This window comes from Coturnix japonica, chromosome 1 (assembly GCF_054131305.1).
Source record: "Coturnix japonica strain WE chromosome 1, WE-NBRP24, whole genome shotgun sequence".
Classification (NCBI taxonomy): Eukaryota; Metazoa; Chordata; class Aves; order Galliformes; family Phasianidae; genus Coturnix; species Coturnix japonica.
The window spans coordinates 2,983,539-2,999,988 of NC_140663.1; the positions used below are offsets into that span (position 1 = coordinate 2,983,539).

The 16,450-nt window shown below is 48.3% G+C and overlaps 1 protein-coding gene and 1 long non-coding RNA gene across 7 annotated transcripts in view; both read left to right on the forward strand.

Annotated features, from left to right (window-relative positions):
* Positions 1-516: 516 nt before the first annotated feature.
* On the forward strand, positions 517-2,367 carry LOC146762252 (uncharacterized). The gene is made up of 2 exons (XR_014946892.1): positions 517-653; positions 2,190-2,367. It is a non-coding gene; the product is annotated as an uncharacterized LOC146762252 (long non-coding RNA).
* A 2,246-nt stretch (positions 2,368-4,613) lies between these two features.
* Positions 4,614-16,450, forward strand: part of PFKFB3 (6-phosphofructo-2-kinase/fructose-2,6-biphosphatase 3) — a 36,715-nt gene continuing 24,878 nt past the window's right edge. For 4 of the 6 annotated variants that reach the window (XM_015863984.3, XM_085548854.1, XM_085548725.1 and 1 more), the window contains exon 1: positions 4,614-4,784. Coding sequence is in view for 2 of the 6 variants with exons in the window: in XM_015864144.3 (XP_015719630.2) it covers positions 4,769-4,784 (16 nt within the window). In the remaining 4 variants the exon portion in view is untranslated. The remainder of the gene's footprint in view (positions 4,785-16,450) is intronic. The other 2 variants (XM_015864144.3, XM_085548948.1) reach the window with 2 other exon arrangements.

Here is a 16,450-nt window from a genome sequence, read left to right on the forward strand (position 1 = left end):
GTATTTGCTTCCAACATAAACGTAAAGAGGAGCATGCAGCCCAACTCTATACAGTGCACCAGTTAAAGCTCTGCATGTCATACCATATATAGCACAATGTGGCTGCTTTTGCAAATGAAGTCCCCAGAGCATCACATTCACCTGCAAAGTCTCAGCTCTTCAGAGGAAGTCGGGAATTAAGGATTAATAAGGAGGAAAAAAAAAAGTAAGTCCTGGAAATATGGCCATCTATCACAGTGCTACTCATGTATTTGCTTCCTCACTTTGCTTTGCCAAAGTGTTCTTGCTTAGTTTTATTTCTATCATACAGGTTGCTTTATCTGTGGACTGATGGTCTTTGTTTTTCTTACAGCGTTTTTTTCAGGCAAAGGTGAACATCATGACGTTGGCATTGATAAAACCAATGCATGCATCAATCAGAAAGAAAAAACATAAAGCCTGGATTCACCTCTCAGGGGGACTTGGCGAGAAGGAATGGATTAGTTGTCACCCTGGATGCATCAGAATAAGGATGTAGGTGTTTCTCTCGGTGCTGGGGAGGAGTGTTGCAGCAGTTCAAAGCCATGGAAATCAATGGAAATGTCCCTGGAGAAGCGAGGCTGGGTCACATCTAGGAACCTGCTTGAGCAGGCATCTGCAAGAAAGCCACTAAGGTATGTATCTGGTGGCGGGTGGTACAGCTGCAGTAATTACTGCATGCAGATCACTCATGGGAAATGCTGTCCAGTTCCTTACAGTGCTCTTGGGCCTTTCTTTCTCAAACCCAAAAGCCAATTACTGCAGTCAGAACACGAGACTGGAGCCCAGAGCTATGCAAGGGACCAAGAGCACCTTTACCTAAGTCTTTGACCCGCATCTCTCTAATCCAATCTTCTCATGACACCTTTATAGAGCACCTAATCTTTGTGATATGAGGATGCCAGCTCTAATACCAGGCTAGCAAAAATAATCTGTCTAGGTCAGGTTGCAGTGCATGTGGAGCCTGACTGGAGAGTCTCCAAGAGCTGCTTGTTTCTAGCCTGTGCTGCACCTTAAACTCTAACAACCTGGTTGTGTGCTGTCTGCTCTCCCAGCACAAACACTATTGTTACTGCCGTTGACATAGTAAGAAGCCATTGGCCTCTCTGCAACTTTCCCTTCTGCTAAGTTTTCAAGGCTGAAGCATCAAACTTGTTATCAACAGCTGCAAAACAGAGCTTGGTATCAGGTGTCTCTGCTACCTGGAGCACAGGATGATTGGGAATAGCTTTGGAATTGAGGATGCAGACTGAAAACAGAAGGCTTGGGGCTATAAACAGCACACAGCTTGGCCAGTGGCTGGTCACTGATGTACAACTTTGGGAGCTAAGAAAGGCTGGCTTAGGAGAACAGCAGCGGAAAAACAGCTGAGCAGGGGGATAAGGTCTGGGGAAGCAACACCTTCAGTCATGGTGTAATCCAGGGGCTGAGGCCAGGGGCTGAGGCCTGTGTCCATGGAATCCAGCATCTTACAAAAGGATGAAATAGAATTATGCAAGCCTGGCTGATCATGTAAGCATGACCCACCATGCATTCAGTGCCAGCTATTATGAGCACCCTTGTCTTTCTTGGGCTTCTGCCACGCAAGTAGTTTGAGATGATATAAATATTTTAAATGAGCTGCTCGCATCATTTTTTGTTCATAGCGCACAAGCCTCTTTGCAAAGTGGATCCTTGTGTCTGATTCTCAGCATGAAAAGACTGCATGGCTCCAGCCCAAGAACAGCACTGACATCTCTGGCTTGCAGACAGTTCCTGTGTATCATCTTGCCATGCTGCTGATGGGAAAGGCAAGTCAATTCAATAGTGATTTCCTGGCTGGGCAATCACTGATGGAAATATCTATTCCTCCACGTATAGGTTAATATGTCTCCACTACCCTTAGGTATGTGCAGAAATGTTGAGCATCTTAGCGTGGCAGAGCACCCCATCTGCCATGTCCCTTGAAATGTGCAGATATTGATGAAAATGATCAGTTTTGGTTTTTAGATGGAGTTTGTCAGGAGTCTGGGCTGTGCAAACACTGCCTACCTGGCTGCAGTCAGCATCTCAGTTAAACGTGGGCTTAAAACCTGGTATAAAGGTGAAAGACACTGAATTAATTTCAACTAACCAACTCCCCCAACATTTCAGTAGCCATTAAATCATGCTTTTGTTTCCTTTGGAGACAGCTTCCTACAGGCCACGGCTGGGAAAGGTGCTGGCAAACATCGCTGCTGTTGGTGCCTCTCCCAGCATGGAAGCCTTGGGAAGATCTTGAGAATCCATCTGCACCATCCCTCAGCCCTGAGGCACGATCAGCGTTGGCTAGGACCACTCCCAGCATGTTTGCCCAACCTGTTCATAAAAGCCTGAGTGATGCCAAGCTGCTTTCTCTGCCCGTGCAGTCTGGTGTTTGTGCTCCACCAAGAGAAGAGCCATCCTTGCTTCCACAACCCAAACCATATGTTGTTTTGATTCCATCTGAATCCCGTCTTGACATCATCTTCCAGATTTTTGTTGTTTTTTTCTTTAATATTCTCAACATTATGCCATTCTTCTGTTGAATACTGGCTGTGGGATGAAAATCGTAGCGTACTAGAAATCCCCGGACTATGTTTGGAGACTTTCCTGTTTATTTAAACTGCTTGGCACCACGTAGAGATGCCCGAGGTGCTTTCTGTGGGCGAAGAACAGTAGGATGTAATACAGAGAATGAGGCAACAAGATGCTTCGATTCCTGTGATGGCCTTGGCTGAAGCTCGCAATTTGCTTTCTAGAGATCACCTATGAGGAAAACATGGAAAAGCAGAATAGACACATGGAGATACGGTTCTATTCAGGAACCTTCTGGCCTGACACAGAGAGCAACTGGAGCAAATCCCAATTATCAACCAGGTGTTTTAATTATTTGCCACCCCCTTTGCACTTGGGATATTTAAGCCTTTGCACCACTCCAACTGCAAAGGGGGTGGAGTAAAGCCTCTTTGCCTCACCAATGGAAGCAAGGTCCTCCCAGGGATCTTAACCACCAGCCTCTAATATAGATCCTGATCAACTCTGAGATGTTTCTACTGAGATGTTTTTGGAGCAACCAAGAAAGATCAAGGTTGCAGAACAAAAACAACTGAGGATTTATGCACTTTACAGACTATGCAAGCATGAGCAGGATATTATGGACAAAAGGTCTGAACGTAAGCATCCAAAACATGGATTTTGATGAACGTGATGCCCAAGTTCATCATTGGGTCTAAACCTGATTATACCACATTTTAGGTTATTCCTCCAGGGATGATTTGAGAATCAGCATTTATCCCAAGAAATACAACTATAGAAGTCTCCGGGTATTCCAGAGATCGTCAGTTCAAGAAACAACACTCATTTCAGCAGAGTACAGCACTGATGTTGAGTCAAGCTCCTAGTGCTGTGAGCACAGCAAGATCAGAAAATCACAGAACCAGTAAGGCTGGGAAAGACCACTAAGATCATGCAGACCAACCCATCCATGCCATCTGTGCTCACTAAACCATATTCCTCAGTGCCACATCTCCACGCTTCTTGAACACCTCCAGCAATGGTGACCCATCAGTTCCCTAGGCAGCCTGTTCCAATGCCTCACCGCTCTTTCTAAGAAGAAGTTTTTCATAATATCCAACCTGAACCTCCCTGGGCACAACATGAGGCTGTTGCCTCTCATCCTATCACCGTTACCTGGAAGACTGACCCCCTTGTTGCTACAACCTCCTTTTATGGAGTACTAGAGAGAGATAAGGTCTCCCTTGAGCCTCTTCTTCTCCAGAATAAACAATCCCATAAGACTTGTGCTTTAGACTCTTCACCAGCCATGTTGCCTTTCTCTAGATAAGCTCCAGGGTCTTGATGTCTTTCTTGTACTGAGGGGCCCAAAGCTGAGCACAGTACTTGAGGTGCAGCCTCACTGGTGCCAAATACAGAAGGCTGATCACCTCCCTACTCCTGCTGAATGTTCTATTTCTGATACGAGACAGGATACCATTGGCCTGCTGGGCCACTTGGGCACACTGCTGGCTCATGTTAATGGAGCATCAACCAGCACCTCCAGATCCTCTTCCTCCACAGAGCTTTCCAGACACTCTACCCCCAGCCTGTAGCAATGCATGGAGTGGTTGTGACCAAAGTGCAGGACTCAGCACTTGGTCTTGTTAGAGTGCATCCTATTAATCTCAGCCCATCAATCCAGCCTATGCAGACCCCTCTGTAGGGCCTTCCTACCCTCAGGCAGATTGCCACTCCCTTTCAACCTGATGTAATCTGCCAATTTACTGAAGATAAACTCTTATCTCCTCATCATCAATAAAAGTATTAAACAGGGCTGGCCCCAGTACTGAGCCCTGGGGAGCACTGATCAGTGAGCCTCAGCCCAACTTGTTTGTACAAGGGTGGCCAGAGGATGCTAAATAGAATGCCAGGGTTCCTGTTGTTGGGAGAAGCAGTGTTTTCTCAGTTTGGCCCAACAGCACTGCAAAACAAAGACGAGACTGATGCTCTGTTGCTTTCAGCTCAGCAGCCCTGCTGTCTCCGGGATGCAAAGGGTTAAGAGCTGCAAAACCCAAAGAACTTCCTCCTTTCGACAACGCCTCCCTCCAAATGACGCCGGTTTCTGCCGGGCTTTGCCCAAATATGCCCATTTCCTTCTGAAGAAAAAAGAAGAAAGAGAGGAAGGAGGAAGATAAAATTAAGACACGGAGCTGGACGTTGCCACCGATAGCGCAGCCCTGCATCCTTCCCACCCATGCCGTTCCGCAAAGGTAGAGACTGGGGGTTTGGGGTGGGAAACACACCCAGATGGGCTTGGGGGTGTTGGGGAGGGGACTGAGGTGTCCCACAGACCCTTCTGTAGGGGTGCAAGATGGGAGCACCAAGCTTGGCTGTGTGTCCAGGACACAGAGATGCTATGATGCTGGCGTGGGGGGGGGGCTGCAGAAATGTGAGCCCTTGGCTGTGGGGTTTTAGTTTCTCTCTGCTTTTTGGTGTAAATCTGCTCTGTGTGGAGAAAGAAAGGAGGATAAGCTAGCGGGAGCTTTCTGTGCCAGTGTATGGGGTGCTGGAGGGGGTTTTGGGGTGATGCAGGCTGAGAACTGGCGACCTGCATGCATTTGTGTCTGTCCTTGGGAGATGCTCAGCTGGAGGAACTGTGCTGCCTGAATCCCAGGAGGAGACAGGCTTCTGAGAGGGGTATTCCACCTCACAGCCCTTTTTAATGCTCTCTCATCCCCAAAAATCTCTTCTTCCCATGTAACTCCATTACATGGGGAGCATTCATGCTGTCACCCAGCTTGGCAGCATGGGGCAAGGAAGACCCAGCTCAGGTTGCATATTAGGAAAAATTTCTTCCCACAAACAGTGGTGAGGAACAGGAACAGGCTCTTCAGGGAGGTGATGGAGTCATCGTCCCTGGAGGTGTTCAAGAAAAGGGCAGGTGTGGCACTGAGGGATATGACTTAGTGGGAATGATAGTGATGGACTGATGGTTGGGCTGGATGATCTTAGCAGTCTGTTCCAACCTTAATGATTCTCAGCTCTGATAGTACTTGTTTGCTGCCCTGCAGGTGGGTGGGTGAGCTTTCCATCTTCCCCTGAGCTGCTGAAAAATGGAGGCCTTCACATCACCTCCTCCTTATCATCATGTGTCACATCAGGGTATAGTGATGTTGGCATGGGAGGGATGCTCATGGTGGCTTCTTGTCCCAGGAGCTCTATTGGGTGGAGAAACTAGGTGAGGAAAAGCCTTATCCAGGAGATAAAAAGGCAGGGGTAAGTTAAGGCATGGAAGGACATAAGGAGAGGATGCTGCTAAGCCTCTAACCCATCTTTGCTGAAGCAGAGCAGTGTCTCCTTGCTGGTGTGCAGCTGAGGAAGAGGCACAAGGTACCACTGCAGGGATGCTGCACGCTGAGGCTGGTGTGGTTTGAAAGAGCAGCGGGGATGGACTGAAAACTGGGGAGGAGTGGCTGGATTGGGTTTTCTCACCTCTCCCTGCTGTGGGGAGGATGTTTGGGGTGTGAGGCAGTTTGCCCGCAGTCATGTTCACAGCGCCCATGATCTCAGGCACAGAGATTGATGTTGCCATTTAAGGCTTAATGAGAAGTGATGTGGTTCACACCCTCGCATCCTGACAGCACAGCAGGCTGCAGGTCTTGGTTTAATTTTAGGCAATAAACGGATTCATTTAGAGCAGAAGGAGAGATAGCGGGCGGCAGGCAGTGGGAGGAGAGGAGAATGCGTCAGGCTTTTAAAATGCCAAATCCTGGTTGGTGAGGACAGGGAGCAAAGTGTGGCCATGGTGGCACAACTACCCTGCATGTCCTTGTCACCTTGCTATGGAGAATTCAGCTCTGCAACTCTTGGTTGCTATCCCAGTCACAGCTCCTTTAGAAACCTCTAGAGGTCAACCTTGAAATGTCAGAGCTGCTGCCAGCAGCTTCCTCATCAACTTTCATCTCCTCTAAAAAGACCTTGGGAAGGTCCAGCGCAGCTTAGAGGGCGATGCAGATGGGTTTTGCTCATGAGTCATTCCAAAGAGCCCCACAGCAAGGAACCCTTCATGCAGATGAAGACTGTAAGACTTGCTGAGACTAGAAAAGCTCAAAGTGGTGGCCCCAGAGGAGTTGGAGTCAGGATGTAAAGCCAACCCTCCCAATGGAAAATGGGGCCTCCAGCCAGCTTGGCAAGAAGGCTGAGCCTTTGGGAATCTTCTGGGAGCAACACCTCACCCCAGGGCTCGCTCAGGGCAACTGAGAGCCACGCAGAGGAGGCTCTGCCTGGAGGCTCCACAAACCCCACTTGGTTGAGGCATGTGGAGACTGGGCCTCAAGCCATATTTTCATGTGGAAATAGGGTATCCTGAAACTAAAACTCAGATTTCTCCCTGGTTCTGTTGGCTTCTCAGTCTTACAGTTTTGGCATCGCTTTCCTGGGTTTCCCTGACAAATCTATGCTGAATCTTGCACGTGTAGGTTCTGTTCTGCTTCCTTTCTCTCCAGGCACTGCAGGAGGTGGCATCACCTCAGGATCTGTGGTTCGTGCCTGCACTACAGTTGCCATTCAGCTAACCTCAAGGCATTTGACAGTTTCAGATGATAAAGAAAAGTATTTCTAGAGGGGATGCTCAAGGACAGTTAGAAGCAATGGGCTCAGAGAAGGGATTGATTTCTTACAGTCGATGCTCCCACATCGACTGGGAGCACTGGAGAAAATCTCATTTCTTACCTCGACAAACGCTGGCCGTGCTGCAGTTCTGCTGATGGGAGTGTTGGGAGCTCTCAACTAAAACACCTTTCACCTGGCCTGAAAAATACAGCTTTATTGCTGATGGGAGGAAGGTTGGGAGTGTGTGAGCGATAAACAAACAGGATCTTGGCATGAGGAGGACACTTGTCCAACCCTGCTGGGCTGGTGATGGAAGGGAAGCGGTGCTGTGTGACACAAGTTGAATTAAACATCTCTCCTTAGTCTGAAAGCAATATGGAGGGCATCCTTGCACACAGCACAATGGGTATAGGTGCCCAGAGACGTTGTGGATGTCCCATCCCTGATGGCATTCAAGGCCACATTGGATATGGCCCTGGGCAACTTGATCTAGAGGGTGGCAGCCAGCCCTGTGCAGTGGGGGTTGGAACTGGATGGGTTTTAAGGTCCCTTCCAACCCAAGCCATCCTATGATTATGATTCTATGAAATCACAGCTCCTGCATGCATCTATTCATATTATAACACACCCTGCCACAGACCTGTCTACTTCTCCAGAGTGATTACAGCAAAGGGTGGAGATGTGCTTTTCTGCAGATATTTGGTACTTACACAGCTAACTTTGTCACCTTTCATCACTCTGGCTTGCAAATGCTGTGCTTGCTGGTCACGTCATCCATTACTCCTTGCCTCTGTGCTTTCCTGGCAGTGCTGTGCATGTGTTGAGCACTTCGTGTCAAAGGGGAATTTATGGGCACAGATGAATTACATCTCCTAGTGACACAGCTGAAGAGAAGCAGAGCAGTTGTCAGGAGCTGCTTGGGTGGGGTCTGGGTGTCACTGTGGGGTCTGTCCTGGTGTCTGCAACCATGTGGGTCTGCTCAAAGCCACCTGCTCAAAGGACAGGGAGGAAATGTGTGGCCGAGCTTTCTCCAGCTTTCCTGACTCATTGGATCATGCTTTAATTAAAGCGCCACCTTGTTTTCATCAATCACCTTTCCTGGAAGACTGGAAACACCCTCGTGTCCCTTTTTCCCCATGGCCTGTGCTTCTCAACAGAGTGTGCTCCTTGTGGCTCTTGGTTTCACTTCAGCCCCTTGGGCAAAACATGAGCAAACAACTCAAATGTGCAGGTGTCCATCCACAAATCACACCCATCCTAATATATCCCTGCTCTCCAAGAAAGCACTCGATGAGCATCACCTCTCCGCTGTGATGTTACATTTTCTTTAGCTTTTCCTAGCATTTGTTAAGAGCTTTTAATGGGTTGAAGGATGCATCGTGCCCGGTGGTTGTGTTCCTACTGGTGCTGGTGCAGCTTTTGTGGGGCTGTGCATTAAGTACCACCAGGGCAAGACATGCAGCAAAACCCACTTGAAATTGCTTGAAATTAGAGGCTATGTATTGCTATGGGTGCTTTTGGAGACCCAGCTCACAGAAACCAGCTGATGGGGAGAGATGGGTTTTTATAGCCTCTCAGACTTCCCAAGTCTGGGAACTAAAACCAGGTAAAGATGCAGTTCCTGATAGCATCCTTTAATTGCCTGGGAGCACACAGGCATGCCTGCAGCCTGCCTTCCCAGGGCCAGGCAGCCACCAATTCACTTGGAGCTGGTGGAAGAACTCTTCACTTGCTCTCCTGCCTTCCTCCTGCATAGATGGAAGACTGTCCTGTGCTATATTTAGAATCATAGAATGATTAAGGTTGGAAAATACTTCTACAATAATCTCTTCCAACTATCAACCCATCCCCACCATGCCCACTAACCATGTCCCTCAGTGCCACATCTACCCTCTTACTGAACACCCCCAAGGACAGTGACTCCACCACCTCCCTGCGCAGCCTGCTCCATTGCTTGATCACTCTTTCTGAGAAGAAATTGTTCTTAATTTACACGATGAACAGGTGTTAATACAACCTAAAAGCTTTTCACCTGTGCCACCAGCAGGAGAAACCCAATCTACCTAGAGAAAACCAATCTCAGCAGTCACCCAAGGAAGGAAAAACCTACCTGAGTATACCCAACTCCATTCTAACACACCCTCAGTTATGAAAAAAATGCCATAAAAAACAACCAACCTTTGAAGGCTTTCTGATTCCCAGATCCTGCCCTCCACCTCCTTCACATCTTCTCCCTGCTGCCATGGCAGCCGCCTCACAGTTTCATCCCCATATCTTCGCCTGCAGCGGGAACCTGCTGATATCCCTTCTTACGAAGGCAAAGCTCTGGAGGTGTTGGCGCATAAAATCAGATGACCACGGGCTTTTAGCAGAGGAACGTGGGAGGATTTCAAAACCAGCATCCAGCAAGGCGTGATCGTTGCTCGCCTGCTGCGTGCGTACACACACGCACACGAGAGCTGCCTTTAGTCTCTGTAGGGCTACAGGCTTTTTTTAAAACACGGACACGTTTTAGCAGCAGGAAGGCTGAAAAAAGGCAATCAAGGATGGTCCCCGGGTGAGCAATTTTCAGTTTCTTTTATACTTTCTCCTGGGGGACTCATGGAATCATAGAATGGCTTGGGTTGGAAGGGACCTCACGGATCATCAAGCTCCAACCAACTCCTTGTCCTCTCATGATAACCTTTCCCCATATTTTCCTCTATAGCTGGGCAACTTCTCATATACCTACCTTCAATCTTCCTCACTACTGGGAATTGTTACATTTTCTTATAGCACTTATTTTGTATTTTCAATCTAGAAGCTCTTCTCGTGCTTCTCCCTCTACGATTTCTCCTTCCCAGAGCACAAACCTGTTCTCTTTGTGCTCTCCCACAAATCCCAGTTAGGAAGCATTTCCTCGGTGTTGTTCTTCCTGATTCAACCTCTTCCCAAAAGTAGAAACTGAATCATAGAATCACTAAGGTTGGAAAAGACCTCTGAGATAACCCAGGCTGACCATTAACCCATCCTCACCATACCCGCTAACCATGTCCCATCAGTGCCGTATCTGCCCTTTTCTTGAACACCTCCAGGCATGGTGACACTCTGCCACCTTCCCATCAGCATTTTGAGGATGAGGATGACCAGATATATGACTTGTGGCAGGGGAAAGTGAGGCGTGGGAGGGTGCAGCAGTGTGCTAGTGGCTGTGGCTTTAGCTGCTCTTTGGAGACCTGAGCAGAGGCACAGGGCTGCTATGAGCCTGTGCTATTTCTTGCAAAGACAGCAATCTGATACCATGAGATGGCGAGACCTGAGCACTGTACCGTGTGTGTGTGCCCACAGCAGTGCTACTGTACCCGAACAGCCTGTCCTCAGCCCCACAGTGACGTGGGGCTTCATCAGGGGGGTTGATGGGACAACAACGGGGGATTCTGCTGGTGGCTCAGCTCCAGGGTTAATGCTGTGCTTGGGTCTGGCTGCATCCCATCCCGATCAGAGCACTGCTCTGGGTGCCATCTCCATGCCACATATGGACGCAGGCTGGTGTGTGCATTCATGCAATGAGCTGCTTGGTTCTCAGCAACAATACCTAGCCCTTTTTCCTTTAAGATGCTGCTTCTCCAAAGGGAAATTGTGATTGTTAAACACAGGGCAACTGAGCTGGTAAGAATTCTCCCTCTGAAACCTGGCACATCTCCATTGAATTTTAAGAGGTGCATGCAATACTGGCTGCTCGGCATCACATGCACCTAGCAGTGCCTGCAGTCACGCTGCCAGCTCCTTTCCAACAGCAGTGTGGCAGCAGTCCAAATCCTTTATCTTACCTTATCTTATCTTATCTACAGATCCAACGCTCTTTGCATTAAGCCTGTCCCTGCTGGAGCATGTGGCACTGTGTCCCCTGTCACAGGGCAGGGACATCTTGGTGTGCATCGCTGCTCTGTGCCTTACAGCAGCATGACACAGAGCTTTTACCTTTTTGGATAGCAGCAAGGGGTTAAAACCCCACTTGAAGAGGTTTGGGCTGGATTTCAGGGAGAGCTTTGTTCATCCAGACCCAGACCGGATTATTTGAAATACTGAGTGTAGAGTGTGAGATGGACAGACTTCTCCTTGCAAAATAGGAATGGAGCTGTTTTGGGGACAGAGAATAGGCAATGAAAAAGGAGGCACTGCCCTCAGCACCAGGATTTTGGGCAGGGTTGCAGCAGGGCTCAGGTTTACCAGCTGACACACAAAACCCTTATAGCCAAAATGATTGATTCCCCTCCCTGAGCCAAAACCCAGAGCACTCCACTTAGCAGCTGGCTTACCCAAACTGACCCGGGGAGAGCACTTCAGCAGGGCAGAAGGGTAAACTTGTTTACACGTTCTTTTTTTGGCCAGGCAGAGCTTGCTGCCATGCAGAGGACAGCCCAATGCTACACTCCCAAGCACGCGTGAGCCTGCAGAGCTGCATGGGTTGTGCACGCCCCGCTCGCGTGTGCTCTGGGAGGAAACTCTGCTTCCCAACCTCGAGTCCCTCCAGCTGCCAGCACGCGAAGGGAGCATGAACAGCAACTGCTTGCTGGTGCTTGGGTTTCCTCTGCCAAGGAGGGAATTCTATGAAAGCTTGAGGATGGTTTAGTAAACAACAGGGAGAAACTGCAGTGCAGGGTGTTTGTTTGCAAGCAGCCCCAGGAAACTGAATTATTCTGCCCCTTAAAGTACAAATGGGCACTGCTTTGTGAGCAGAGAATAAAAGATCCTAAGTCATTGATATGTATTTATTTAGGAGAAACTTGTCCCTTTATAGGGTATGAGCCAGAGGAGCGTCCAATCCTGATGCCAATAGGAGAGCCTAACCTGCCCATGGCAGAGATCTGAGTTATTGGTTTTAAGGTTTTCTTAGAAAACCCTCTAATTAATGAAGGATTTCTAATGGGAGCAGCAGGATGTGGCTGGGGCTGAGACTTGGGCTTTGACAGCCCAAGGGAGCCCCAGTACTGAGGGATCATAGAATCACCAAGGTTGGAAAAGACCCACTGAGGTCATCCAGTCCAACTATTGACTCATCCCCACCGTGGCCATTAACAACATCCCTCAGTGTCACATCTGCCCTTTCCTTGAACACCTGCATGGACACTGACTCCACCACCTCCCTGGGCAGCCTGTGCCAATGCATCACCACTCCTTCTGAGAATAATTTTTTTCCTAATATAAAAAACAGACAAACAAAAAAGCTGTTATTTTCTGTCAGTTTCCCAACTGAAATGCTGGGTGCAGTTGACAGCTAATGACAAGACTTTGGGGTGGGAAGAGGAACTCCGAAGCAGCTTTGTCACTGAAATCCCTGTGTTGTAGAACCATGCTCTGAGAAGGATGAGTCGAGGTGGAAGAGTCACCTGTCAGCAGTGATTTGTTTGTTTGTTTCTTTGAGGTTTCTTTGCCAAAAGCAGGCAATAGGTTTCCACCTCAGCAACTGGGAATAACACGTGCACAGGGGATCACGGTCTGCAAAGTCTTTGGTTTTATTAAGCATGAAATTGCCTCTAATTGCTGCTGTGTTTCTTTTTCTTTTTTTGGTAATTTTTGGGCGCAGCTGAGCTGCTCGGAAACCAACCCAAGTCAAACCCATCAGCATTATGAACCTGAACATGATTTTATAAAACATTAAAAAAACGCTCAACAAGTTGTTGTTGCAATGACAGCAGTTTTCGTAACTTCTTGGTTGAGGACACATGGACGGAAACTGGCCTTTTGTAGGTAGGGATTTTACTGTCTGAGTGCAGAATTTTTGGAGAATCTGTGATTACCTTTTCTAGTTTGGGCTATGGATTGCAGCCGTGGGGTTGGGTTGGTGCCGTGGCCATGGTGGCTAACAGCAAACAAGACAAAACAAAGCAATGTGGGATGTGGTTGGTGTGCGCCAGTGCCAGGACTTAGTCACCTCGCTTCATCAATGACTTGAGCCTGTCTGAATGCAAAAGGACCAGATTTTTAAGTAGCATGAGAAGGCTATCGCATGTGACCCAGCATGTGTTCCGCAACCAAGGGAGCTATGCTCATCTGGGTTTGGTAGTCTGCATGAAGGTGGGCTTTCAGGTCTTTTGAGCTTCCTTCGTCTCACACCAGTGTGGTCCTCAGTGGTGACAAACTTTATTTTGCATAGCTGGCAGCTTTGGGAAATGCTCTGGGCTCTGTGAGTGTCATCACTACAATGGGTCCAGGAAACTGGGGTTCCCATTGACTCAGTGAATGGCCTGGGCAACCCAAGAGTGTCTGACCCAAAAGTCTGTCTGACCCAAGAGTCTGTGCAACCCAAAGGTCTGTCCAACACACAGGGCATCCACAAAGGCCCATCACTTCGGTGCTCTGGATTATGCAAGCCCAGGCGACAAAAGCATGACAGGAAGCAAAGGAAGGTCGTGCCTTCAGCCTGAGCACCGCTCACTTTCTTTATTGGGAAGTTGGCAGGAGAGCCTGCCTGGGCGGCTGTCGGAGCTTGTGTTGACTCAGGCCGTGCTCTAGCAGTTGTTTTAATGCCGCCTGAACACTGAGTAAACAGCCGGGCTGGGAAATGTGAAACTCTTGCTCTGACCTTCCTGTCTCTGAAGGTTCCAACAGAGACGTTCTGAGCCCACTGACACGCTGTGGATGAATGTGTGAGATAAACACACATCTCCTATAGTCTCTTGTTTGTGTTTTGAGGAGGAGGAAGGTAGAATTGCAGCCTCCTTATGGCAAGGAGTTTTGCTTTGCTTTCCTGATGGGTAATATGACCAGAAACATTGAAGCAGTTATAATGAGAATACGTTTTCCACCCTTTTCCATCATATTTTAATGGGAACAACTCATGGTCAATAGAGTAGTCAAATGGAGAAGTGAACCTTTAGGGAGGCTGACCCAAGGAACAGCTCAACCCAAGCAGTGGTGTTGGTCCCAAACACGGCTTTTGGAGCTGAGATGTGTGGGATGCTGTTGGGCAACAATCACCTGTATCGCTCCAGCTCTGCAAGGAAGCAGGGACAAGTGAGTTGTCGATATGGCAGATGTGCTCACAAGGGTGTGGAAAGATCACCAGCACGTACGCAGTTTCGAAATACAACTCCTCATCAAAGCTTCTTCCTGACTCCCTGAGTGAATTGTGCCTTGAGGAATGAGGAATTGTGTTTCGGATCACCTCATTCTGGAGCCCACCAAGTTGGAACCCACCAAGTTTTGCATATGATAGCTTTGGCAGTAGACAGCACTAATATCTACCTCCACTCTCACGGGCTGCAGACACCCTTTAGGACACAGCTTGGCCTCATTTACAACCAATATCTGCAGCAGGGCAAGTGAATTGCTCTTGGAGTGTCTATTTCTCTCCATGGGAGGTAGAAATGAACAAAAGTACCCAGATTCTTGCAGCCACCCAAATGACATAAATCCTTCCCAAATACGGTGTCTGTGGATGTGCCAGTGGGCAGAAGCCATGCTCCAAAGGGAGCAGATCCTCCTGGGATGTTACCTGGTAGTAAACAAACCAATCTATATCAGTAGAATGGTGTTTTATCACCTACTGATAAAAGAACTAACACTGGGACCCATACTGATATCAGCAGGGGTTGATGGCAGAGATTAAAAGAATATCCTTTTACCCAGGCTGTGATTAATCTGCACCCATAAGTAGCTCCTCAAGCTTCAGGAACGCCAGCCACTCAATTTCCCTCCTCACTGCTTTCTCCTTAACCCCATCTGCCCTGGGGCTTACTTTTAATACTTACAGTCCTGTGACTGTGTTGTAGTTTCTCCCACTTCTTTGAGAGATTCCACGCCGTCCCCCCAGCATCTGGCTTTATGACATCAGTCCTCTTTGAGAAGCCCAGTGGTTGCCCTGGCGATGTTGAGCTTGTCCCTCTTACATCACAAGGTGAGTCAGTCCCAGAATGAAAGGCCGCAGCCTTTGCCATTGTTGGATTTAATAATCTGCAATGATGAGATAACAATCCAGGCCCTTAATGAAAGGTAGGTGCAAATAAGACGTTAGGAAATAACTCGATAGCAGAATCCACAGGATAATGAGAGGCTGTAATTTCCGGAGGGTGACCATCTTGCACTTTAAATGGGTTGAATATGCTGCTCCATAGGGTGTTCCCTATGCACCTGGAGGGCTGCATCCCTCATGCACTACTGGGCTGGAGATTAAGATCCTAATTAACACAACCTGCACCAAAAAAGTGGGGTTATGGCTGGATCTTTGACTTGCTGTATCACCTGGGATTAGGTGTGGATGTGGTGCGACCCCATTTCTGCTGATGGGCCTGGAGAAGGCACTGTGGTAGCATATGGCAGGGTCATGCTGGCAGCAGGGCAGGTGCTGTCTGATCTGGCTTACCTGCGATACAGTAATCCTGTAAACACTTTTCTTGCCAACCAGCAGGATTTTGTGCAGGATGCTTTGTCTGAGGGGACAGTAGCATCCTGGTAAGGGACCGGGTCACCTGAAGTCAGTCATACCTTCTTCTGGCATCACACACTAAATCAACCCCAGGGCTTCAATGAGGGATTTCCCATTGGGAAAGGCACGGGGACAAACTGGGAGATGTTGGTTTGATATAACTGGAAGTACCTGGGAAGAGGAGGTAGAGCCCAGTGCCAGACTAATGTGAATATTGTGGAGTCAGTGACAGTGCCACCACCTGGAGTTTGGCTCTGGTCTATCTGCACCCTTTGACCTATTCTGCTGGGACCAAGCCTGAAGTTCTACAGACAGATTTCATGCCAAGAAGTAACAATATCAGATTCCCAAGACTGGAGTATCCCAACTGCTTGCCATGCAATTACCCTCTAACCATTTGAAAGCCCCATGTCTGTCTCTGCAGCCTAGGGAGTCAGCTATCTGTCTGATTGAGCAGTTTATGGGGTGAGATCTGTTTTGTTCTTGCTTTGTGAGGTCAGGAACTTTCACAGGACATTGCTCAAACCCCTTGGATCCATTTCTGAGCAGACTTTCAGGCAGCATTGAGAAATGTTCCTGCTCTGGTAGACACTGAAGGTTCAGAATGTTATGTTGAACTTAGTTTTCTTTCTTGAGAATTCCAGGAGAGGTTCAGACTGTAATTTTTCTCACCTCAATTAGGGTGCTCTCATAGGTGAGCCATAGGGGCCTCCTCCTGGTGCTTTCCATGGGAAAACATTATAGTAGCTTGAAAGAAGAGATGCAGTTGTATCTGATTCTTTGGTTTAGGCAAGATGGGTCCATGAAGGAAATGTTATTCCTGAGGTTTTGAACATGATTGTCGGGGTGGAAGGCTCCTTTGCTATCAGTATTACACCTTCTTCTGGCCCTATGGGACTTCCCAGGGACCTGTCACCC